At 39.0% G+C, this 27902-nt stretch overlaps 1 protein-coding gene across 2 annotated transcripts in view; it reads left to right on the forward strand.

The window, feature by feature from the left end:
- LOC126259658 (N-acetylneuraminate lyase-like) overlaps positions 1–27902 on the forward strand; it is an 86336-nt gene that overhangs the window by 45895 nt on the left and 12539 nt on the right. For both annotated transcript variants that reach the window (XM_049956589.1, XM_049956590.1), the window contains exons 2-4: positions 14456–14511; positions 14655–14731; positions 21635–21780. In XM_049956589.1, the coding sequence (XP_049812546.1) occupies positions 14456–14511; positions 14655–14731; positions 21635–21780 (279 nt within the window). The remainder of the gene's footprint in view (positions 1–14455; positions 14512–14654; positions 14732–21634; positions 21781–27902) is intronic.

Genomic DNA, 27902 nt, shown 5'->3' on the forward strand with positions numbered 1-27902 from the left:
AACCGATCAATGACTGAGTGATCTGGAGATAGTGCAGGGCAGCGCAAGAGTCGAATACCATATATATCGAGGGAAGCCGGAACAGAATGGGCAACATGTATTCCTGCATTATGTCGTTGAAAGACATCACGGAAACCTCGAAAACAGGGCACAGCCACAGGCCTTAACCTTAACTCGCCAGAAACGTAACGCTGCCATCCATATTAGTTGCTACGCAAACCAGACGTGATGTGCTGAGCCTATTCTCCTCAAGCCTCCATAAAGGGATACGTCCATTATGTTATTGTACGCAGAACGGACACTCGTCGGAAGAGATGACAAGATGCCGCTGCTGTATTCAGCGTTGTCGTTGGCATGCCTCTCTCTGCTGTTGCATAAAGAGCAGCTGCAACAGTGGTAGTCGTTCTGACAGTCTGTGGTGTACCAGACGTTGTTGCACTTTCTGTATGGATACTTGCCTGCTGCAAACAAACCACTGTTCTGTCTCAAGGTACGAGGGACGTCCAATAAGTAATGCAACACTTTTTTTCTCTGCCAATTTCGGTTGAAAAAACGCGGAATTTGTTGTGGGACATGATGGAATATTCGCGTTTCAGCGCCTATAGTTTCATGAAGTTGCTCTGGTTGGTGACCCTCTACATAGTCTTTAAAATAGTGTCGGTAACGGAGGTGCTGTTCCAAGCAGAGAACTGTCATTGAGTTGCTTTTGGTGGAAAACCAGAGCATCGCAGATAACCATAGGCGCTTGCAGAATGTCTACGGAGACCTTGAGCTACTGTAAGCCTCCGCAACCACAATGTGAGGGTGGCTCGTTACATGAAATAAACTATGGATTAATTATGTATGATGTGGAGGTGACATAGGATGGTGAATTCCTCCTGGCAGGAATGGAAGGAGGAACGATTTGCAGTAGTAGTCTCCTTGATAATGCAGAGTTTATTAGAGTGGCCAACAGCCTGACAGATGTTGTTCCATCTCTGAGTAAGGGGAAGTCTTATTTGCATCTGCAAATCCGCATGTGGGATCATCAAAGAGGAAGTTGGGAGTGTAATCGCTTCTCGAGCTAAATAGTGAGCCTGTTGATTCCCTGGGATATCCAGATGACTTGGGACCCACAAATATTATTCTGATGCCACGTACAAGTGTGCCCCAGTGTACTCCTTTCACAACCCTCCAGTGGGGTTTAACAAATGTGTGGTAAATTTATGTAACTCTGCAACATCATTTGAGTATTGTAACTGCATGTGGTGTGCTTACTCTATGTTATTGCTAGCAAAACAATATTGTAGGCTTGTGGAGAATTTATGTGGATGTAGAAAATAGCTGATGTTGCAGGGTGATAAGAGTAACATCCATCATTGGAGTGGGGACTGCACAGAGAATCACTAAAAATTAAAGCACAGTTGAGGGAGGTATGTTTAAGTATGGCTCTGTTAGTGGCCATCAGCTCTGCCATAAAAATAGTAAATGTTCCCGGAAAAGACCATTTTTCCTTATCAGTGCAAGATGTAAAAGCATAGTAATGGTTGACGCCCTCTGTATGTGGAAATAACTTGCTAAGTTGGATGACAAGGAAATAGATGGATAGTGATTGCACAAATAAGCAGGAGTTGGCCCCACCAAAACTTGAAGAGGGAATATCACCACTTTGGCAAGAAGACTGTCTCCATGATAATGGACTGGGACCAACAATTTCAAGGCTGAAGGTGCCACTGAGCCCTAACCTGGCAAATATAGCCCAATCAAGATGAGACTAGTGCCCAGTAAATACAGAGCATAGTAGCACAATCTGCACCCCAAGAGATATGGTCAAGGAATCAAGGAGCATTAAGCTTTCACACGAAGCTAGTTTTTAGATGGTGAATATGGGTAACCAAAACAACTTTTTGTCAAAGAGGAGTCCCAAAACTCGGGATTGGGCAACATCATCCAAGCTCTGGGAACCCAAGCAGAGCTCTGGGTCAGGATGGACCATAGTGTGATGACAGAAATGCATGACTCGCATTTTCGCGGCAGAGAAATGGAAGCCATGGGGGAAGGGCGCAAGTGTAGGCTCTTCAAATGGCGCCTTGGAGGTGATGTTCAACCAAGACTACAGATGGGGAACCACACCAAACAGAAAAGTCATTGACAAACATTCAGCCAACAGAGAGATCTCTAGCCCATTGATGGCGATAAGGAAGAGTGTATCACTCAGCAGGGAGCCTTGCAGGACGCTATTCTCTTGTGCCCATGGGGAGCTGTGCGATGTACCAACTACAACCCAAAACAACAGAGGGATAAAAACTGACAAACAAAAATCGTAGGAAGCCTTGAAAGTCTGTCATGGAGGGTAAGTAAAATGTGATGGCGCAAAATGGTCTCATATACATTTTGTAAGTAAAAAAAAAAAAAAAAAAAAGACTGCAATGAAGTGTTGTCACATAGAAAAAGTCTGTCAGATTGCTGTTTCCAACCTTATTGGGACTGGTTGTGGATTGTCCCTCGTGGAAACCACACTGATAGAGAGACAAAAGGCCACGTGATTCGAGAAACCAGCATAATCGGCAGGCTACCATCATTTCAAGCTGTTTGCAGAGCATGTTGGTGAGGCTAAATGGTTGGTACTCGTAGATGGACGCTGGGTTTTTGCCTGGCTTAAGGATTGATGTGATGATACTATATAATTGTTGTTTTGTTAGATCATCTGATTATGAACCAAGGCTTGGACCCTTATCATGTGATGAGTCAAGAGCCTGAAACAGTTTCCAATCAGTGGAAGGTTCGTCATATAATTCGGCTTGAAAGGGGCTGAAGGAATTAGGGAACATCTTCAACTTGCCTTCTATGCATTTGAAGGTAGCAAAGTAAGAATAGGACACTGATGCTGTTGCAAAGCTCTCAAGGAGTTCAGCAAGAACTGATGTCTCAGTACAAATATCACCCTGAAAGAAACGATCTGGAACAGTTGTTGACTATTGGCATCCAAGAAGACCGTGGAGCTTGGCCCACACCTGGGATGATGAGACAAACGTTCCCAGGAATGAAATGTAGCACACCAAGCATTCCTTCTTGCTGTGTTTAATGAGATAGTGAGCCTTAGAGCGAAACTGCTTGAAAGGGAGGAGTGTGGTCTGTGAAGGATGTCGCTTGAGATGTCGCAGGGCCCATCAAAGGTCGTGAGTAGCTGTTGCAATGTCTGTGGTCCACTATGATACTGGCTGGTGACAGAACGGGCCTGTATAAGGCAGTTCCAGTGGTGTGGGTGATCATGTCTAAGACGTCTCCCACAACATCATTGATGCATCCCGATAGAGAGGGCGCTAAGTGACAGTGGCTCTCAACCAGTGTCAAGAAAGTGACAGGATCACCGGAAAGTTGTCACTGTCACAAAGACCATCATGTAGTGACCACTGTAGCAAAGCCACAAGACTGAGGGAAGAGGCTGTATGGTTGATAGCTGAAAAGGTGTAATGGGTGAGCAGACAGATGTAGATCGGAAAGAAGCTGGTCAATCAGAAGGTCCCTACCAAATGAGGTGGTACTTCCCCACAGGCCGTGGTGCACAATGAAATCCCCAAGTAGAAGAGAAGGAGGCCAGTTATTGGATAAAGGTCATCATCTCCAGCTAATCCCTGTCAGGAGGTATATAAACGTTACAAATAGCGATCAATGGAGTAGTTTGCACTCACACTGCTACAGAGGGAAATCCACCCACTGATGGCATCTTTATGAACTAATCTACAGAGACTTCCAGATGCTCTTTTGGGGCCAATACTCTTCTGACAGAATGTAAGGTAACGTTAAAGAGTTGGAGAATAATTGTCAGTATTGTCTGCTTCTTGGAGAGCAAAACAGATTGCAGAATAAGAGGAACTTGGTTCTTGGCAGGTGTCAGTAATATCCACTGCAGTGCCATTGGATAATTACATTACTGATGTTCTGGTTAAGTGTGGAGGGGGCAGGAGGACTGGTCACACACCAATATCACTGTGTATCACTGGTGGTGGTGGTGGGACAACATAAATGAACAATGGTTCAGAATATGATGGGGTCTGTGGATCTGTCTGATATATGGATTTCCAGGGTGAGGGTTTTTGAAAGGAAGCCCTGTCTCTTGTAGACGCTGTAGGAGAAAGTTGCTTCTCCGACTGGTTGTGGTTTCCAAAGATGGTAACACTGGAAGTGTGAGAGAGGAGGGTTTATCATTCCCCTAGTGTAGCTCATTTGTATCACTACCAGACAGTGGGTAACACATAATTTTGTCAAAGTGACATGTTAAACCTCAGATGTCAACAGGAAATCCACCCTAGAGGATAAGTCGGAGGAAACATACAGTCAGACAGTAAAATTGCAGTATTTGAAAGAAAGAAGTACTACAATGGCTTGCGGTTCAGTGCCCACAACACATGTATTCCCGAAAGATTTATGAAGTGAAGGGTTTAATTTCAATCAGTGTAATGTCAGCCACTGATAAGCATGAAATGCTGTTGACGAACAGCGGCAGACACAGTGACACATGGTTGCTCTCGCTCTATATTGTAGAACAAAATTAGAATGACCCATGGTTAATTCCCAATAATGGCAGGTATTTTTGCTTGGTGGTGAGGTTGGAATCATGTGCCATTAGCCTTTTGAGGACAAATGAAGAGATACTTAAATAAAAAATAGCAGCTTCAAAGATAAAAAACTATGATGTAACAGCCAGTTGGTGTCAAATGTTTCTCTGAGCTCGATTCATGGAATTGAGTTCTTTCTTTTTTAAAATATATTGTTATCAAGCTACAAAAAGGGGTGGTTGTGGGAAGAGTGAGACTCATGGAAAAGCCAGAATGTTAGTGAAAAAGACATGTTTCAACTTACTTAGTTTCCTGGAGCTGGTAAATACTTCACATGGGTGAGTCCAAAGCTTGATGACACTGCAACAGACTGACTAATTCCTCTTTCAACTAGATGGTCACTGATTATTTAATACCCCGAGCCTTCCAAAAGACTACAGCAGTTGACACTTCTGCTCTACTAATTGGTGTAAGAATGAAAATAATCAGTTGTTGATAATATAATGTAAATAGATAAAAAATCTACTCACCAGGTGGTAGTGGAACACAAAAACAAAAGGATTTAACTTTTACAAGCTTTTGGAGCCAGTGATTCCTTCTTCTGGTCGAAGAATTGAATGGAAAGGAAGGGGAGTGCAGGAAAAGGACTGGAGAGATTTAGGGAAATGGGTACAGTTCAGAAAAGTCACCCAGAACATTGGATCAGGGGAGACTTGCTGGACGGGATGAGAAGGAAAGACTGATTGTTGGGAAATTGTAGCAGACGAGATTTGAAAACCTGAGAGCTTAAAGGTGGAAGACAGGGTAATATGCAAGACAGAGATTACTACCAAAACACTGTGCATGAGTTAGTAAGAGTGAAAAGCTAAGTGATTTATATGTAACAGAGGTGGGAGGGGGAACAGTGAAAAATAGATAAGTTAAAAGATGAAAGATTAGAAAACTAAAATGGAGTGAAGAAAGGAGTATTTACTGTGAAGAAATACTGAGATGGAAGAAATTCATGTAAATTAAGGCCAGCTGGGTGGTGAAAAGCTGCGGAGTTCTGAGAAACTGGTGTCAGGTGGTAAGCTGCGCAATCTTTTACATTGGCATGACTACCACCCAGTTATCAGTCAGGATGAATGGGCACAGGCAGAAAGTGTATACAAGCAACACACAATATCCTGTTGCAGAGAATGCTGTACAACATGGAAGTCATGATCTTGGTGCCTGATTCACCACATGTGACATCTGGATTCTTCCTCCAGACACCAGTTTCTCAGAATTCCACAGGTGGGAACTAGCACTACAACATGTCCTTGGTTTTCGCCACCCACCTGGCCTTAATTTACGTTAATTTCTTTTGTCTCAGCATTTCTTCACAATAACTACTCTTTTATTCACTCCACTTCAGTTTTCAACACCATTCATTTTCTAACTTGTGTATTTTTCACCGTCCCTTCTCCCACCTCTGTTACATACAATACACTTAGCTTTTCACTCTTATTAACTCATGCACAGTGTTTTAGTAGTAATCTCTGCTTTGCATATTACCCCTGTCTTCCACCTTTAACCTCTGATTTTTCCAAATCCCATCTGGTGCAGTCCCCAACAACCAGTCTTTCCTCTTCATCCCGTCTGGTAAGCCTCCCCTGACCTGGGGTACTGGGTGACTTTTCTGAATTTTACCCCTTTCCCTAAACCTCTCCAGTCCTTTTCCTTCACCCCTCTTCCTTTCCCTCCAGCTCTTCGGCCAGAAGTAGGAGACACTAGCTCTGAAAGCTTGTAAAAGTTAAATCCTTTTGTGTGTGTGTTCCCCTGTCGCCACTTAGTGTGTAGATTTTTTATCTATCCATTTACATTCTACTAAGTATGTATGCTCATCCAGGGTCCATTCCACAGACTTTCTTCATAATTTGCATTTGGATTCCATGGGAGGGATTGAACTTTTTGTGGCAGCTTGAGGATACAGTAAGCTGTCCTCCCCATGACTTGCTTTTGCTAACTTATTATACAGTTTTAGTGCTCTTAGGTGTCTAGCAGCAAAATGATTGTTTAGACATTTTTAACAAACTGATGCAACATGTACAGCTGTGGGCTTAAACTGATGCAACAAGCACTGCTACAGCTCTCTGTGCCTAATGGACACTGTCCCAAAATTGATTCCAGGACATCCTAAAATAATAGTATCACACTTTATGTTATGTTTGTTTCAAATTTCCTTGGTTAATTCAGCAAGTTGTTCTATGTGCTGGGAGGGATTCTGAGTTCTTCAGTGTGGCCTGTATAAATCACAGGATGCTGAAACATCATAGGTATGTATATTAGTCAGAGTGCTCATGGAGTGTGCTGAAAAAAATAATAGTTCCACTTCCTGCCTCCAGGTGAAAATATGATGCTATAAGCAGTCAGAATGTGATATGTTTCCTGTTTTGATGTCAGTATGCTGTTTGTCATTTGGTGATGCACACTGATTTCTTTTGTGAAGTGACTGTTGACCCCCCCCCCCCCCCCCCTCCCATGAACCATGGACCTTGCCGTTGGTGGGGAGGCTTGCGTGCCTCAACGATACAGATAGCCATACCGTAGGTGCAACCACAACAGAGGGATATCTGTTGAGAGGCCAGAAAAACATGTGGTTCCTGAAGAGGGGCAGCAGCCTTTTCAGTAGTTGCAGGGGCAACAGTCTGGATGATTGACTGATCCGGCCTTGTAACACTAACCAAAATGGCCTTGCTGTGCTGGTACTGCGAACAGCTGAAAGCAAGGGGAAACTACAGCCGTAATTTTTCCCAAGGGCATGCAGCTTTACTGTATGATTAAAAGGTGATGGCGTCCTCTTCGGTAAAATATCCCGGAGGTAAAATAGTCCCCCATTCGGATCTCCAGGCGGGGACTACTCAAGAGGGTGTCGTTATCAGGAGAAAGAAAACTGGCGTTCTACAGATTGGAGTGTGGAATGTCAGATCCCTTAATCGGGCAGGTAGGTTAGAAAATTTAAAAAGGGAAATGGATAGGTTAGATATAATGGGAATTAGTGAAGTTTGGTGGCAGGAGGAACAAGACTTTTGGTCAGGTGAATACAGGGTTATAAATACAAAATCAAATAGGGGTAATGCAGGAGTAGGTTTAACAATGAATAAAAAAATAGGAGTGCGGGTAAGCTACTACAAACAGCATAGTGAACGCATTATTGTGGCCAAAATAGACACGAAGCCCATGCCTACTACAGTAGTACAAGCTTATATGCCAAATAGCTCTGCAGATGATGAAGAAATTGATGAAATGTATGATGAGATAATAGAAATTATTCAGGTAGTGAAGGGAGACGAAAATTTAATAGTCTTGGGTGACTGGTATTTGACAGTAGGAAAAGGAAGAGAAGGAAACGTAGTAGGTGAATATGGATTGGGGCTAAGAAATGAAAGAGGAAGCCGCCTGGTAGAATTTTGCACTAAGCATAACTTAATCATAGCTAGCACTTGATTCAAGAATCATGAAAGAAGGTTGTATACATGGAAGAACCCTGGAGATACTAGAAGGTTTCAGATAGATTATATAATGGTAAGATAGAGATTTAGGAACCAGGTTTTAAATTGTAAGACATTCCCAGGGGCAGATGTGGATTCTGACCACAATCTATTGGTTATGATGAACTGTAGATTAAAACTGAAGAAACTGCAAATAGGTGAGAATTTAAGGAGATGGGGTTGTACAGGGTTTCAGGGAGAGGATAAGGGAACAATTGACAGGAATGGGGGAAGGAAATACATTAGAAGAATGGGTAGCTTTGAGGGATGAAATAGTGAAGGCAGCAGCGGATCAAATAGGTAAAAAGACGAGGGCTAGTATAAACCCTTGGGTAACAGAAGAAATATTGAATTTAATTGATGAAAGGAGAAAATACAAAAATACAGTAAATGAAGCAGGCAAAAAGGAATACAAACATCTCAAAAATGAGATCGACAGGTAGTGCGAAATGGCTAAGCAGGGGTGGCTAGAGGACAAATGTAAGGATGTAGAGGCTTATGTCACGAGGGGTAAGATAGATACTGCCTACAGGAAAATTAAAGAGACCTTTGGAGAAAAGAGAACCACTTGTGTGAATATCAAGAGCTCAGATGGAAACCCAGTTCTAAGCAAAGAAGGGAAAGCAGAAAGGTGGAAGGAGTATATAGAGGGTCTGTACAGGGGCGATGTTCTTGAGGACAATATTATGGAAATGGAAGAGGATGTAGATGAAGATGAAATGGGAGATACGATACTGCGTGAAGAGTTTGATAGAGCACTGAAAGACCTGAGTCGAAACAAGGCCCCGGGAGTAGACAACATTCCATTAGAACTACTGACAGCCTTGGGAGAGCCAGTCCTGACAAAACTCTACCATCTCTTGAGCAAGATGTAGGAGACAGGTGAAATTCCCTCAGACTTCAAGAAGAATATAGTAATTCCGATCCCAAAGGAAGCAGGTGTTGACAGATGTGAAAATTACCGAACTATCAGTTTAATAAGCCACAGATGCAAAATACTAATGCAAATTCTTTACAGACGAATGGAAAAACTGATAGAAGCTGACCTCGGGGAAGATCAGTTTGGATTCCGTGGAAATGTTGGAACACGTGAGGCAATACTGACCCTACGACTTATCTTAGAAGTAAAGATTAAGGAAAGGCAAACCTACATTTCTAGCATTTGTATTGTAGACTTAGAGAAAGCTTTTGACAATGTTGACTAGAATACTCTCTTTCAAATTCTGAAGGTGGCAGGGGTAAAATACAGGGAGCGAAAGGCTATTTACAATTTGTACAGAAACCAGATGGCAGTTATAAGAGTCGAGGGACATGAAAGGGAAGCAGCGGTTGGGAACGGAGTGAGACAGGGTTGTAACCTCTCCCTGATGCTATTCAATCTGTATATTGAGCAAGCAGTAAAGGAAACAAAAGTAAAGTTCAGAGTGGGTATTAAAATCCATGGGGAAAAAATAAAAACTTTGAGGTTCGTCGATGACATTGTAATTCTGTCAGAAACAGCAAAGGACTTGGTAGAGCAGTTGAACGGAATGGACAATGTCTTGAAAGGAGGGTATAAGATGAACATCAACAACAGCAAAATGAGGATAATGGAATATAGTCAAATTAAGTCTGGTGATGCTGAGGGAATAAGATTAGGAAATGAGACACTTAAAGTAGTAAAGGAGTTCTGCTATTTGGGGAGCAAAATAACTGATAATGGTCAAAGTAGAGAGGATATAAAATGTAGACTGGCAATGGAAAGGAAAACGTTTCTGATGAAGAGAAATTTGTTAACATCGAGTGTCCTTTCTGAAAGTATTTGTATGGAAGTGAAACATGGACGATAAATAGTTTAGACAAGAAGAGAATAGAAGCTTTCAAAATGTGGTGCTACAGAAGAATGCTGAATATTAGATGGGTAGATCACATAACTAATGAGGAAGTATTGAATAGAATTGGGGAGAAGAGGAGTTTGTGGCACAACTTAACTAGAAGAAGGGATCGGTTGGTAGGACATGTTCTGAGACATCAAGGGATCACCAATTTAGCACTGGAGGGTAGGGTGGAGGGTAAAAATCGTAGAGGGAGACCAAGAGATGAATACACTAAGCAGATTCAGAAGGATGTAGGCTGCAGTAGGTATTGGGAGATGAAGAAGCTTCCACAGGATAGAGTAGCATGGAGAGCTGCATCAAACCAGTCTCAGGACTGAAGACCACAACAACAACAACAACAACAACAACAGTGACTGTTGGTGACAAGGGTAAAGAAGGTAGGAGCTTCCCATATTCAATGGCTATTGAGAAGAAAGACCATGCCCCACTGGTAAGAGGCCCTATGTCAATAAATGGACTAAGGAATATGATCAATAAATTTAAAGAAACAGATTAATTAAGTGGTGCCCAAGGAAGAGGGAGGCATCACATTCTCATGGCAGTTGTTAATGGAGTTGTGATAGCTATGGCTGATGTTGCTGCACATGCCTTAGATCCTAAAGCCATTACTTGAGCTGTGTCATGGAAATTGTCTCTCTCCTGACCAACAGTTAAAAAGATTTTGCTGCACATTTTATACTGGTATCCCTACAAGATTCAGAATGTGCACCAAATGAAGCCCCAGAGTACAACATCATAACTTTTTTCCTCTTTTTTGCATGTATGAAAATGGACGGCATGTGGCCACGGAATTTTCTTTGTATGGATGAGGCAAGGTGTCATGAATGCACAGAACTGTCACATACAGGGTTCTACTCCATCACTTTTTGTGCAGGAGCATCCACTGCATTCAGCTTATATGTTTATGAAGTGTGGCTTCAAAGCTAATTCATTCTTGGCCCACTTTTCTTCAAGAAGATGACACTTTGTGGGCCTGTTGAGTGTACAGTGACATCTGCACATCATAAGGACCTCCTTATGCAACATGTGATTGCAGCTTTACAAGAGCACAGCTGTGTCCACACCACCACTTTCATGCAAAAGGGGATGACATTACAATTTACTTACCAGGTGAAAGATTTACTTCAAGAAACCTTCAGTAATGACCACATCATCTTTAGGCAACTTCAGGATGTGTGGCCTTCCAGATCCCCTGACAAGAATCCATGTGACTTCTGGTTGTAGGGATATGTGAAAGATCATGTCTATCATGAATGTATCCCTAATCTTCCTGATATGGAGAACAGCAAACAATAAAATATCACTCTGATTACAGTGGACATGCTAAGAGCAACTGTTGATTGTGCTGCATTATGTATGCAGAATGCTGCTAAGTCAGGAGACCATATTGAACACATGTTATAACTTGTGACCATATCCTAATAAACAAGCCAGGGCCATCCTTATCATGTTTTTCATCATTCCTCCACTTTTCCTGCACCAACACCACATTCTGATTGCTTACAATGCCATAGTTTCACATGGTGGCAGAAAGTGGATCTATTATTCTTTGTGCACACTCCTCGAGTACAACGACTAATGAACATACTTACCATGTTCCAGCATTCTGCAATGTATACAGGCTGCATTGCAGTGCTTGGAACACCATCAGTTTAATTACACCTCCTGCCATCTGGTATTTCTACACAGTGCCCTAAATGAGTGCACAGTGGATTCCATAACACTTTATCTAACAATAAAAAAATGGAAAATCTAGGATGGAATAATGACAATATAATGAAAAGGATAGTTGCTACTCCCACATAACGTAAATGCTGAATCACTGATAGGCACAACATAAAGACTGTCAAACAAAGCTTTTGGCCAAACAGGACTGGCAGCTAGTGTAAAGTGCATGGTAGAGGTTGCTTCCCATTCTACCATCTATCAGGGTCTCTTTCTGTTCCCTTTTCATGTGGACTGTTGGAAGAATGACTGCTTGAAAGTCTCTGTGCACATTTAATTAATCTAATCTTTGTGGCCCCAATAGGGAGTATGCAGGAGATAGTATTATATTTCTAGATTCCTCACTTAATACTAGTTCTTGAAACCTTGCAAGTGGGCTTTCTCACAGTAGCTGACATCTACATTCAGCTGTCTGCTAGTCCCAGTTTTTCAGCATTTCCATGACACTATCCTGTGGCTGAAACTAACCTGTCACTACTCATGTTGTTCTTCTTTGTACACTTTCAGTATCCTCTGTTAGACCTATTTAGTATGGATCCCAAACATATGAGCAATAGTTTTTGATCTGTTGCACTAGTGGTTTTTGTGCAGTCTCCTTTGTAGACTGACTGCATTTTCCCAGTTCCCTGCAATTGAACCAAAATCTACCACCAGATATATCTATAACTGAGCCTATGCGATCATTGCACTTCATGCCCCCACAAATTGCTACACTTAGGTATTTGTATGAGATGACTGATTCCAGATGTAAGTTGAACATACTGTAATCAGTGAATACTAAGTTTGCTGATTTTGTGAAATGTTCAGTTTAACATTTCTTGACATTTATGGCAAGTTGCCATTCTTTGTAAGACTTTGAAATGTCATCAATATTCTACTGAATGCTTGTGCAGCTGTTTTTCGGATAGTACTTCTTTCTACATAGCTGTATCATCTGCAGAAAGTCTGAGGCTATGTCTGCCATATGATTAACAACCAACATGAAGAGCTAAATCTCCACACACAACCCTGGTACATTCCTACAGTTATATATGAATTTCTCACAGATTTCATTGCAAAAAACACCAAAATGTCTTTCATATTGCATAATGATAGTTATTTTTAAATTCTAATCATAATTAGTGAATGAATTCATTGATCATCTGACTGTTCTATTCTGTCAGTATGTGCTCATGAGCAATTGAATTAGAGACACCTCCAAAAAAGAATGAAAAGGAAATGAAACACATCAGATAGTGGATGAGTTTTGTTATTTGGGAAACAAAATTTAGTCATAGTCCATTTGCAGAGGACCACTTAATAATTTTCTGAAAGACATTATTTACAATTTCCCAGTTAATTCTTGCTTGTTAGGTGTGATTACTATACTTGTATCATGATAAAAAGGAACCAGCTTTGGATCTTTATGAGTATGGAGTGGCAAGTCATTAATATATATTAAGAACAATAGGGAGCCCAAGACCGAACCCTGTGGGACACCATTCTTCATACCGCCCCAGTTAGAGGACTCTACTGATTTTTGCAGACTATCTCCACTGTTAATTTAAACCATCTGCATTCTTTCAGTTAAATATGAATCAAACCATTTTCGCACTGCCCTACTCATACCACAATACTTAAGCTTATCTAGACGACTTTCATGATTCACACAGTCAAAAGTCTTTGAAAGATCACAAAATATCCCAATGGGCAACATGCAGTTATTCAGAGCATTTAATATTTGATCAGTGAATATAGTATTTTCTGTTGAAAAAAAAAATGCAGTATGTGAAAATTCTAGTGCTTGCACAATCTTGAAGATGGAGTGTCCCATGCATCATTAACTTATGATCTGACCATGGTAAGATGCACTGATATTGTGTTTATTGCCCATCCTACACTTGATTGTCACACCAAAGGCCAGTATCAGGTTTGATGACATCCCAGTGATAAGACATGTTCACCATGGTGGCAGCAGTACACTCTCTCCGATTTAACAGCCATCTTCAATTCAATTTCTCACTAGGGCAGTTCTGAATTTGGGAATTTGTCCTTTTTAATGGGGTTTATCTTTTAAAAACTATTGGAGCACCAAAATTTTGAATGAAAATCAATTGCTTATAAGCTGTGCAGATTTTTTTCTTTAATTTTTCCTGCATTAATATTTGGAAACTTTTCTGCCTGTCTATTTTAACTAAGACATACACAAAGATATTGGCTTGTAAAAGATATACTGGTAATGAAATTAAAATGATTTTTTTGGTGTGCTCCAACAAATAGTCATATTCTTACGAAAAACTTGCAATGATTTTTTTGGTGTGCTCCAACAAATAGTCATATTCTTACCAAAAACTTGCAATGTAATATTGATCTTTTAGTTCTTTCTCATGTATAATGCTGCGTAGCAGTCACAAATCTAGCTGTTTTATCAAAGTCAGGTCTGCTCTATTAGTCATTGAAAGTGAAAGTTCAGCATTTGGTATCTATTTTGATGCATTCTACTGCCTGACAAATACATTCTTTAGAAATTAGATTCCTATCTCACTGTACTGAAATAATTTTGGTGAGTTATTCAGTTTGTTTTTGCTGTGAACATTTTACTACCATTAAATTTGTGATAGAGGTTGTCACTGCCTCACAATATATTTCTTGAAAATGAATCTACAGTAAAGCTTAATGTTACTAATATTAAGTTATAACCTTCTCAAAATGCATAAAAAGTTTGACAAATGCTGCTAATTTGTTGATAAAGCAAAGTAATCTTTCAAATTTATCTTGGTCAATGTTTGGTGACATGATTGTCAAATTATGATTATGTTTACAGAAGTACCACTTCCAGGGGTTGATGTCACCAGTGTTGACTCCTTTCAAGAGAGACAGGTTGGTAATAATATTCTCTGTTTGCATTGGTTATTATTGCACATGATCATACAGAGAATTTACTTTATGCTACATATTTGCTTTCATACTCCTGGTGCTGCGTTTTAAACAGGCTTAAATGTAATTTGTTGTCTTTTTTTCAGTGCACAGAGTGTCAATCTTGATATCATACCAAAATATGCTAAATATCTCTCTGATGTTGGAATTAATGCTGTCTTGGGTAAGTTCACACTTCACTTAAATGAGATAATTGTTATTATGTGCAATATTTTTTCTTTAATATTCACTTTGTCTGAGGAGTACAAAGGAGAGAAATGTAAATTACATCAAATTCAGGAATTAACATGAAATTTAATTGCTGGGCGGGTACAATATAGTACTCAAAGTGATTTTGAAAACACGAAAGATGTAAAATTTCAGACGACAAAGTTCCCCTAGTCCTGTATCTTTATATCTACATTGCTTTCAAGTGCATAGTGTATGGCAGGGATATTTGTGGCCTTATGCAATCATTTCATGAATGGCAACTGAGAAATTATGTGCAAATGATAGCAACACTTAACCTGCAGGGTGATTTTGTGGTGTGTTACAAACTTTCAGGGATAATGGAGAAGAATAAATGTATCAGTCTGAGGCAATGGACCCTTGTCCAGAAACAACCAAGTCAAAAATTATAAGTGAAAATCATGTGATACCTTTGTCGGTGGGCCTCTTCTTATGCAAGCTCTTTGTTTTCCATATTTTGTGAGCAGGTAAAATGGACCAAAACAAGAAAAAATGTCTGGGAAACATGGGCTCCAAAGTGCATACCTTAGGAGCAATGAGCTCTTGTTCAGTAGAAGATATGTGTTCCACAGTAGCAAAAATGAAAAAGTGCTCAAAGCTCTCAAAGTATGCACTTTAGAGCCCATCTTTACTGGACGTTTTTGTTGATTTGGTCCATACTGTTTCCTTCCAAAATATGGCAAGCATAGAGCTTTCAATAGAAAAGGTCTGCTGTCAGAGATGTCAGAACGATTTTTGCTTCTAACTTTTGACTTGGTCATTTACAGATCAAATTTGCTTACCTCAATTTGATACACTTAGCCTTCTCCGTCACCCCTAAAAATTTGAATCATCATCATGTAAACCCCATGTATATGCTGGATCCTTGGAATTTTGAATTAACTGATGTGTATACCACTGTAACATGAATATAAGGAGTTGAAGATAAATTTTTCATTTACAAGTTAATGAAATCATTGTCTCTGCTGTATTGTGTTATCTGTGTTAAAACACTGAAGCACACAGAAACCAGTCGATAGCAACAAAATAATGAATGAAGAACTGGATCTAGTAAATCTCACATCTAAATGGAAAAAAATGAATAGAGCACACTAGGTGAATTTGAATGTGATTTTAAGCATGATGCACTTTATCCCTTTCTGTCTTATAATTCAAATTAGTTTTATCATATTACATTCACTGTGAGATTAAAAGTTCTCAGGCTTTGGTACCATGTCACTCTTGCAAGAAATCTTTTGATTTGATATTCAGCCTGAAGCCTTCTCCCAGAAACTGGCTGCACACATATGTGCACTATCGTATTTCTGAGAATTTAAGGAGAGTATTTCCAACATTTACCACCGTAAATGTTCATGATAGGCTGTTAAAATATTGCTGTGGTTGGGGAATTGTTCACTGCTGTAGTAGAGCCTAGGGAATGGGATGAGGGTACAAATTGCATTTATCTTTGCATATTCTGGTATCATCTTTGTAGCACTAAGGACAGGCAGCCATGTCACCAGCAACCTAAGGATGTCATCACAGTTAAAACTGTTTGGGTGTTTAACAATCTTGACCGCCTGTCTGACTTTCCGTTTATATTGTATGGTGCTTTTATTAAATTTTTGAACATTCCCAAAGACTTTGTCCTGACAATAGGATATGTTCAGCTATGACTGGCTTTTTGCATTGCTTGAGGCACCACACATGTTCTTTGTGCCCTTTCAGCCATTTTTAACTCCATGGCCTCTCTCCCCTACACTTAACACTTACTTAATTTTATATACTCCAGTAGTCTGTAGTGGTTCTGTTTGGTCTTTTGTTGATTTTTAACTTAGCATTTCTTTTATGTCAGAAAAAAATGGCATTACATACTCTCACAAGTAAAAAGGAAGTCATGTGATATAATATTATAATGCTCTGTAGGATAGAAACACTTTCAAAACTCCTTTCTAGATAACAACAGAATCATATTTACCACCATTTCTTTGTACTTAATGACAAAATATTCTCACACTTTCCACTGACCTATAGTTTTACAGAAAATTCACTATTGATGAACATGTTATGCACTTAAACTTTGTAGAACCATTTCATTAAATCAACTGTACCTACTAATTATGAAAATAAATATTGAATTACATCCGTTCTGAATTCTCACATTCACTAAACACTCCCTTGTTTGCTAATATTTCGTAATGAATCAAAGTACAATAATTTATTGTTTAATTATATAATATATTACAAAATCCTAGCAAAGAAAGAAGTGAAATAAATGTACCCAGCACTTTTAAGCATTTGTCAAAATTATAATTAAGACACTGTCAATTCAGATTTCTCAGATGCTTCAAAATTAAACTGGCACTTAACCTGAAGTTTCTGGTTGGTGTGCTATTAAACTCTCCCTCAGTCATAATTTAAGTCTTTCTAAGGAGTTCTGCCAGTACTTTTTTCCTTGTGGTGTCCAGTAATGAAATACTACTCTCCTAACTTTTACTTAGGATAATGAATGAAAAATTACTTTTAACATGATAATTCTTTGAGTGTGGAGAAAATACATACATCTACTGATGTAAGATGTATGCAAACTGCAATCAGATTTTTCAAATCCCCCCTTAAAAATGAGGAGAAAAAGGTGTTACATTACCAAGTTAAACGTACAGTTTTACAGAGTTATGTTGTCTCAGTTACCCTATTCACAGAAATTTATGGTCTGAACAATGGGAGAAAAGTTAACAAGGACGCTCAGTAGAGGAGGAATTTCATTCTCTCCTAAAAAATTCTTACAAGACTATGAACTGGGTTTTCCTTTGCAGTGGGTCAGACAATTACAGTGGAAGCTGAAAGAAAGGCTGACTAACATTTTGGATCAAAGTATCTTGTACCCAGACAAAATGTATACATGGACATGACAGCAATATGAGTGCTAAATTAGTTGACAATATATTTTCAATTTTAATGTTCTTTGATATTCAAAAACTGTGACAATGGTGCTCTTCTTTCATTTGTCATTTCATCACTCTCCCTAACAAGACCCCAGCAGTAATCATTCATCATCTAAGGGCTTCAGTGACACTGATAACAGTGGTCCATTGTACAGACGTCTGGATGAAAGCATTCACCCTGCCCACTGCTTATGGCTCCGAAATTTTCTGAAAATAAATCAAGGTGGGAATGTTAAAAGTGAATTTTAAATGACGTTCTGCACCCCATGTTCTAGCGGCTGTAGAACAAATAATTTATAATGGAAACATAGTTATCATCTCTTTTGTTACCCAAAAAAGTCCTTCACAATTTGCTCTGTAAGGTGACCAGTGACTAATTTGATAATTGTGAGTTTCATATCACTGGGTGGATCCTTCATCACTTTTCTTGTTTGTGATCCACCAACTATACCTTCTTTCAGCTTTGCTTCACTCAATTTAGGAAAGTTTTTTTGGAATGGTTGAATGCCTGGCAGTAGAAAAACTCTTTACAAAACTCGAAAATCTTAACTGCAGGGACATTTTGAAAGGTGGATTCAGATTCTGCACACCAGAATATATAACAACTGATATATCATATCCCAAATACAAAATGGCTGTTGACAAGTGTTATTAGGCATAAAACAAATAAAATTGACAGGGAAAATGATATACACTCCTTGATGATAGTAAGAGTAATGCAGATGACATTAAATTTAAGTCATTGGCAACTAAATCCAATTAATTCCTATTTGCAGTAGCTGAAAACATGGGTACCAAAAACTGTCCATCATAGACAGATCCATTAGATTTACTCAGATCAGCATAGCATACTCCACCACGAGACATCAGGTTTGCTAAATCATGTGTTAGCCCCTTGAGTTACCTTTACAACCTGTCAATGATTAAAAATGAAGTTGCTGAAAGACATGTATGCAGTAGTAGTACCCATTCACAAAAGTGGAAATAAGACCCATCAACCTCCTTTCTGTTTCTCAGAAATTTTTGATAAAGTAGCTTACAACAGTATACTGAACCATCACTCTGAGAGTAACATCATAACAGCAATTCTATTTGGCTTCTGAAAAGGCTTCTCTACTGAGAATGCAATATTTGCTTTTAAGAACTCAGATCTTGTAGAACTGAACAAGAAAAAATGCCCTCTTGACGTTTCCTGTTATCTTTTTCTGTTGCCTTTTATTACATAGGTCATAAAATTCTATTCGGGAATGATGTGGTGTTAAGGGCATTCCCCTTATATGTAAGGAATCATATCTTAGCAACAAATGGTATCATGGAAACAAGACTAAATTCAGAATGGCAGAAATATTAAATATTGCATCCTGCAATATGAACTGCTTTTTTTCCACTCCTTTTCTTGGCCTAACTGGGAGACTGGAGGACTCTTGAAAACCTATGGAGTTGCTGTGACTCAAATATATAGATAAAGAGCCTAAACACATAAATGTTAGAAGCAGCCAGAAGAATAATGGAATATGATAACATATGGTCCACAGCTAACAGCTTAACCCGTAATTAAAGAAAAACTCATAATACTTAACTGCAAACTTATAGGTACCAGAATTAGAGATCAATGGGTACACAATGGTTGAAGTTCCAAGAGTGAAGTTTCTAGGCATTCAGATGGATAATAAACTTATGTGGCACCAGGATGTAGATAAGTTAACCAAACAGCTCAGTTATGCCTACTTTGCATTTAGAACTCTCTCTAATTGTATTGACAGGCAGAAGGGACAGCTGAGATACTTCATTTACCTTCACTCAATAATGCCCTATGGTGTAATATTCTGGGGCAATACAGCTAATGTCTAAAAGGTTTAATTCTACAAAATTCTTTAAAAATATTATGAAAAGGTAAGTTGCTACTCACCATATAGCGGAGCTGCTGAGTCGCAGATAGGCACAACAAAAAGACTGCCACAAACATAGTTTTTGGCCAGTAGGGCCTTCATCAGAATAGATGACAAACACACACATACACACTCATGCAAATGCAACTCTCTCTCTCTCTCTCTCTCTCTCTCTCTCTCTCTCTCTCTCTCTCTCTCTCACACACACACACACACACACACACACACACACACACACACACACACACACACACACACATGACTGCAGTCTCAGGCAACTAAGGCCTCAGTTGCTTGAGACTGCGGTCATGTGTGTGTGTGAGTTGCATTTGTTTGAGTGTGTATGTCTGTGTTTGCTGTCTATTCTGATGAATGCCTTACTGGCTGAAAGCAATATTTGTGACAGTCTTTTTGTTGTACCTATTTGTGACTCAGCATCTCCGCTATATAGTGAGTAGCAACTTTACTTTTCATAATATTGTTATATTCCATCCTGAATTTTCCTTTGTTTGAAATTCTGTAAAAATTGTGTATAAAATTGATAACTGAACATCCTCAGAAGCCCCTTCATGGACCTAGGGATTCTTACACTTATATGTCAATACAAATACTCCCTAATTGTACTTGTGAATAGCAACAAGAGTGAATTTAGGATGAAATGTATAATTCACAATCACATATTAGGAGTAAAAATAATTCTCATATAGACTACAGTTTTGAACATAGTTTTAAACTTGGTGCAAAAACCTATAAAAGGTGCTAGTAAACAACCAGCAGGATATTGAAAATCCCCTCATATTCAAAAACAAAGAAAAAGTATATCTCATCATCCACTCCTCCTATAATTTATCAGGATATTTCAATTCAGAGATGTAAATTCTGCGGAAGTCTAATATTTGTATTATCCAAATTGGGGCTTCTTTCATGTAAATTCTGCATAAGTCTAATATTTGTATTATCCAAATTGGGGCTTCTTTCAGCATGGTGTAGAAAGCCGATGCTTTGTTATAAGTAGAAGATGAAAACAGCAAATGATTAGTGAACAGGAAAATTTTCTTCAAAGTAGCTGTTTGTCTTGTAAGTACATATATAAAGTAATCCAGAGGCAATCCTAAACTTATGTGTGTGAGAAGACCAGCACTGGTGATAATTTGTTTTTAGCATACTTTACAGAAGCAGCCAGCGGTGACTAGTTTTGTCTGTTAATGTAAAACTTGACATCCTTGGTGACTTTCTTCATAATGGAATTTAAGGAACAAGTGTGACTGGATGAATTAAGTAATTAATACATCTAACTGTTATGTCAGTTATGAATTGTTGGTATTCCTTATGAAGCCAATATTTATTTATTAAAAGTGGTTGATCATAAATATTCTGAAAGAGATGAAGACTGAAGAATATGAAATTCTGAATAGAGATACATTTTGAAAGGTTTTAGAGTCTCCTCTCTGTAGTAAACAAAGGATGAGGAGTTCATAAGCAACCACATTCTGATTGAATGGAAAATTATTGGAAAAGCTGTAAGTTAAGTCAGATGTAGTTATTTACAAAATACATAGGAGGCCCAAATCAAATGAAGAAGGAAAGTGATCATAAGCAAAAATACTTTATTGAATAATCTGCTTATATCAGTTGCTTGTAGGACTGAATATAACAAAATAAGCATGACTGTGGTTACATAATATCACGAAACATATGTTTCATGACATTTGAATTATAAAAGTCATGTCGCTCTGTGTTTTGAAGATTAATTAATGAATTTTTGATCTATGTATCAATTGTAAAGAAATTCCAGAAACAAAATGAATGAATAGTTTTTAGAATAGATAGGAGCTCCACAGCTTATTTTTTTAGGCTGCAAAGAGAATCCTTTGTAATATTCTCTGTAATATAATTAAGTAGCACATGTTTACTCAAGGATTTCAAAATTTTACAACACTGTATTTGTACTTGTATGCAATTGTTGTATTTATTTGTTTATGGACCTTGGTTCTCTCTCTTACATTAACATGTTGTTGTTTGTAGTAAATGGAACAAGTGGAGAAGGAATGTCAATGACTGTTGATGAGAGGAAAGCAGTTACAAAGGCATGGGTAGATGCTGCAAAAACCACCAAACAAGTTGTCATGGTTCAGGTTGGAGGAGCTTGTATGAAGGATGTCCTTCATATGGTAATCTTTATATACCTTTTATTCAATTCTGTTAACATAAGTAATTTCTTTTCTATTTTATGTGGGTTTAATTTCCATTCAGTAATTAAATCAATAGACATTGGACACTAATACACTTGGTCTGTAGTATTTAATGAAACAACAATAGCCTAATGTGATTATCTACAGCAAATCCAAATCAGAGTGACATAAGCAAGATTTGTAATTTAAACTTCCTGAATATTTGAGCTACTCTACCAATATGAATTTATTATGTAATCATTAATCAGGCAGAAAAGTGAAATTGTTCCTCTTTGTTGCGTGAAGGTAACACTGCAATATGTTATCTTTTCCTAATGTAAGGAAAAGATAGATTGCTACTTACCATAAAGATTACACATTAAGTTGCAGACAGGCGCAACTAAAAGACACTTAAACATTAGCTTTCAGCCACAGCTTTCATCAAAAAAAGAAACACACACACACACACAAACAAACAAACACAAAAAGCAAGCTCATGTCACGCACACATGACCACCATCTCTGGCAGCTCAGATCAGAATGCTGGTCTGAGCTGCCAGACAAGTTACCAGCATATCAGTAAATAATCAGTAACTGTCTCAAACTTCCTGCCAGATTAAAATTGGGTGTTGGATTGAGGCTTAAACCCAGATCCTTCCCAGTTACAGGTTTGCAATATGGTTTGGCACACACCTTTAAACTGACAGCAAGTTTAAAAACAGTGCACACTGTGTTGCAGAATGGAATATCCTCTCTAGCAGTTTTACCTTTCCTTTACAAAGGTGTGACAATATAAACTGCTCAATCCCCAAAATCTGAATAGTGGGGAACAAGTTAACAGAAGTGCTTCAATACCTCAATAAGTTCTATAGACTTACTATCACAACAAAAAGCCAGTGCAGAACAAAATTTACACTTTTCATTTAGTTTTCAAACTATGTAAGTGCAGAGCTGACAATTAGAAAATAAGATATCAAGCTAAGCTGTTATAATAGAGCTCAATCACACCCTCACATTTAACAAATGTTGTGAGACTATTAAACAGAAAATGAGTGCATGCAACATCATTAGTGGATGTTCTCATTTGACAACTGTTAAACACATGAACATTTGAGCCACAATTCTCTCCTCTATGCTAAACAGTTGACATAACATCTAATGAATCCTGAAAACTAGTTATACTATCTCTGAAGCTAACATTGATATACCAAGTCTGTTCTAACTGCACTAGAGAACACCACATGATGACTGACACAACAAACTATTGAGTCTAGAAAATAAGTTATTACAATGGGTACACTAGCCAAGGAGTGGTTCACAGTAACAATCTGATAACACATATGCATAGGTAAATGTGTAAATGAGTTAGAGCTGGCCTGGCCCATCTCTAAAAGCCCACTAATAACCATGCTGTTGTATGCCCATAAGCTCACCTTCCTCTCTAAAAGCCGACTAGAGGCTGTGCGTGCATCCACAAGTGGAGGCCTCTGATGGTGTTTGAACTTCTAACTGTGTTTGCTGACTTCTGTGGTGCGCCCTACAATTGTATACCTGGATCTCAGGTGTGGATCTATGTGGGTCACTACACTCCTCCCCCCTTATGGGGGGAGGGGGGGAGGGGGGGAGAGGGGGAGGGGGGAGGGGGGGAGGGGACAGGTAGAGAGTTGCTGGGGCAAGCTGCAAATGACTGTGATTTGGAGGCAGTGTCCATGTCCATGAAGGCCCCAGAGGTGAGAGGAGCGAGCAATCCCCAGTTGTCAGAGGCCTGGGGATATAGACAAAAGTGGCTGGTGTGAGGAGGAGAGGACCAGGGGCCTCTGCCTAGCATGAAAAAATCTAAGCCGAGCCAACTGCTTCGAGTTTATGTGGGCTTGAAAATCTGTGGTGCACCCTAGGCCTTCTGCAAAGACATCCTGAAATTCTGAGCACAGAAATTCCGAAGACTGACAGCGGATCTCACCAGATGCCAACTGCATGGAATTCATGATCGAAAAGCCAAAGGTGTGAAAGGCATGAAACCTGAAAAGGTTTGCTAAACTAGCATTGTGAATGACAATAAAAGTAGCAGATCGAATCACTGATTTATAGGTGACCTCCACCCACCACAAATAGACCAAGCAAAGGGATTTGCTGTTTACTGTATCGCTCGAGGTGCCTGCTTAGTGGTGACAACTGCAGAGAGCTGAGGTCTGAATATGTTTGGGTTTTAAGCAGGGAAACTGCCATGCTGGTGTCTACCTTCAGGCACAGCTGTTGTGAGAGAACCAAAATTCTTGCTAAAAAGCTTTTTGGAATCATGATAGGGAACTGGCCCCCACGATAACACTTCCTGAATATTCATATCCATGATCTTTGATCTTTGGTGCTGCAATCTGGGCAGCTGAGTGGCAGAGTACTACAAAGTGACCTTTTTTGTGACACTTACAACAGATGGCTCAATCCTGGGGACACTCTGATCTGTCATGTTTGGAGTAACAGAACACACGTGATAAAAACAGAGAGCAGTGGCTGGAATGCTGTCCAAACACTGTGAGGGAGGTGCTGGATTGGTCAGTTTACATTGCCATGATGTCATCCTCCCTGGATGCAGCCAGGCCACCCTGTACCGCCACAACATTGCACAAGGCCTCTAGTTGCAGACCAGCGGTATGGTAGACCTCATTTGGCTGCTCAGTTGACGAAACCTCTTCAAGGAAGGAGTTATCCAACTGGACAGCCCATTGCTGGACTTCTTTATCTGGGCTGGAGTGGATGATAACATCATGAATCATGACATCGGCATATGTCCATTGCAACTAAGGATGTGGAGGGCCGGCGGGGTCAGGGATTTTCTCTGCCTCGTGATGGCTGGGTGTTGTGTGCTGTCCTTAGGTTAGTTAGGTTTAAGTAGTTCTAAGTTCTAGGGGACTTATGACCACAGCAGTTGCGTCCCATAGTGCTCAGAGCCATTTGAACCATTTGATGTGGAGGGTCATGACAAGATTGATGGGGCTCCTTCTTGCATTGGTGAAATTCAACTCCATTGTCACGATGTGTGTGTGGCAGTGATAATAGGAAGACAACAATGAATGTAAGTGTCAAACAACAAAGACAAAGGTTTCTGCAATGGGACCAACTGCTGCAACACCCGATACAAGGGGAAATAAATCCATGACAAAGACAGTGCATGACATACCTTCACATCCAGAATGTGGATGACATGAAAGTAATGCCATAGGTGGTGTTCGTATGCCTTCCAATTTTCTGCTGCCTCACTGAAGGCATGAACTGAGGAGGAAACAGAGTTAAGAGCTGACTGGGCCTGTCTCTAGAAGCTGCTGACCGACCAGTACAGTGCATGGGTAAGAGACTGTGGACACATCCAAACTGACAACCTCAGACAGTTGTCAAACTTCTAGCTGCGCCTGCTGACTTCTGTGGTGCATCTTGCAACTGACACAGAACTGTCTCGATTTATTGAAATTTGCCTGAAAGAAATTTAATTCAGGAGGATAAATGCTGCTGCCAATTGCTTGATATGAATGCTGCTGCCAATTGCTTGATATGATCTAAATGATCAGTGACAGAAACCCAGAAAATTTTAGTCCTCCAATATACTGTATTATAACACCCCACCATCCTCTTGGATTTAACTTTCATTGACATGCTCTCTCACCTTCTCTTTTTTTTACTTTTCACTTTTTGTTACAATTTCTTAATTTATTTACTCAATAATTTACTGTGTTACTTTTTAATTTTTTATGTTCATGTTTCTCCCTTTCTCCCTTTTTGGCATATCCTCATTTCCTTTCTCACTTTCTTCTTAGTTCTTAACTGAACCATTCATGTCACTTCTCTTCCTCTTACTCAGCTTTATTTTTCACTCTGTCCTATCATTTATCTCCGTCCCTCTTTTTGGTTTTCCCCATTTCCATTCTACTTTCCTCTTAGTTATTAATTGCACTGTATTTCTTTTATCTCTGGACTGTTGCTGGCACAGGGCTTACCAATGTGCTGTATACTATATCCACCTTCCCCTTCATCTCTGTCTATCCTCATCCTCACAACAGATGGAGCTTTCTCATCTTTGGGTCTGAGTGGCCTATCACTCCTTTCTAAAATTCCCCAGATTATCCCTTTTTGTTACCTGAGGAAGGAGCTAGCAACCTGAAAGTTAGGATAACAACAATATGGAAATGGGAGATTGTTACTCACCACACGGAGGAAGCACTGAGTGACAGACAGAAACACTGAAAAACAACTGTATGATGAAGCAAGCTGGGATATTTTTACTTCCCCTTTTGTTTTGCCATCTGCCTCCTTAAAATCGTTTTTTCAATTTTAACTGATTATCATTAACATATGTGAAAATAATCTGCATTCTTCATAAAAGAGAAAGATTAGCCCTTAGTTTTAAGGAATATAACACCAGATCTTATTTTGTGCTTAGTTTTAGGTATGTTATTGATTTTTTAATTTATTTCGACTATTCCCGGGTAGTATCTTTTGTTATAGGGTGAAATCTGTAATTGTTTCATAACTTAAATTCTATTGTTGACGTATAAACAAATATAAATTCTGTAATAATTATGAACATTTGGGAGATGAAGCAAGAGCATTCTGAAAGGATCTATTTGGCTCTATTCGAAAATATGTTAGCAAAACCAGCCCTTCATTAATTCCAAAGTAATTAACAGTTTTGTCAGAAGTATTGTTTACATAACTATATATGTTAATTTCATCATTTAAACAAATAATTTGGCCTAAACCTTGTAGTAGAAGAAACTGTAAATAAGATGGAATTTTTCGATGTATTCAGTTAATTTAATGAGTTAAGTTTTAAATGTAATTTCTATAAATTTAACTTTAAACAATGTGTAGTTTCAGTACCTATTATTGTGATGATATATAAGGGCCTGATTTTTGGTACTGAGACAGTCAGTCCACGGCCGAGTTTCAGATGAGCCTGTGTTGGTTAGAACAACAACAATGCTGCAACTTAACTGTGAAATAAGTGTTACACAATTAAGCTGTGTGTTAAAACAATGACAGTGTCTACTCCATACATACCTTTCTATTCTTCAAGAACTGTGAACTTTGTGGTTAGGTTTTTACTGTTTGCAGATGTTCAATAGTAAACTATTGTAGCAGTATGTGGAGGTTTGCCTGCACACTATTAATAAGGCTTATTGAAACTTAAACAATAGTGCACTGGCCATATAACTGTGTATTATTAGGAGGTTGTGAAAAGTGAAATTAAAGTACTGTGAAACACAACTGTGCACCTGTCAGCTACATTATTTACAGTAGTCAATGTCGGAATCCACAACCCATTTTTCAGCCAGTGTAGCAACGCAGTACATGGACACCGAGGACATTAAATGAAGAAATAAGTAAAGCAGGGCAAACTGTCACAACTGCTAGGTATTATTTAGCTATTTGACTAAGTCCTTCATCTGACACAGACAAAACAAAACACACGTACAACCAAATGTACATAATTCACCCACACATGGCCACTGTCGCCTCTGGGCATTAGGGTTAGTAGTTTCTACTTTTATATATGTCTATAAGCAGTACTTTTAATTTCGCCTTCTGAAAGTAAATAATGGCTAGCTACTCTGCCTCCCTATAATTTTATAGTGTTTTTCCTCAAATTTATGGCACATTTGACCCAGAAGTTTGAGAAAAAGAAATCTGCAATTGAGAAGAAACAAAGTTTTTTGGCAACATGTATTTACTCCACGACAAGCTTTGGCTATTAGAGATCAAGAGCCATGTCCAGTGTAAAAATCCTTAAACAGTTGGGCTTCACTGTTCCAAGAAAAATCCAAAATCAAACTAAGAGGTGTCCTGTGTACTTACTGTACTAAGATAAGATGCCACTGTTTTGACTGTTCTTCCTCTGTGATACACGAAGAATAATTTTATTACTGTCTAGAAGCAAATAAGTTGGATAGGCATAACCAGTACTTGTAATGGATAGTTTAATTGAATTGTTATATGGAAAATAGACACTGCATATTTTTATCATCACAAGTTCTTACAGTATGTAAATCCTTATTAAGGTCTATATGACGGCATGGAATAGCTGGAGTAAAATGTAATTTGTAATTTATTTATTTATTCATCTATGGAACAAT

This window comes from Schistocerca nitens, chromosome 5, assembly GCF_023898315.1.
Source record: "Schistocerca nitens isolate TAMUIC-IGC-003100 chromosome 5, iqSchNite1.1, whole genome shotgun sequence".
In the NCBI taxonomy this organism is placed as follows: domain Eukaryota; kingdom Metazoa; phylum Arthropoda; class Insecta; order Orthoptera; family Acrididae; genus Schistocerca; species Schistocerca nitens.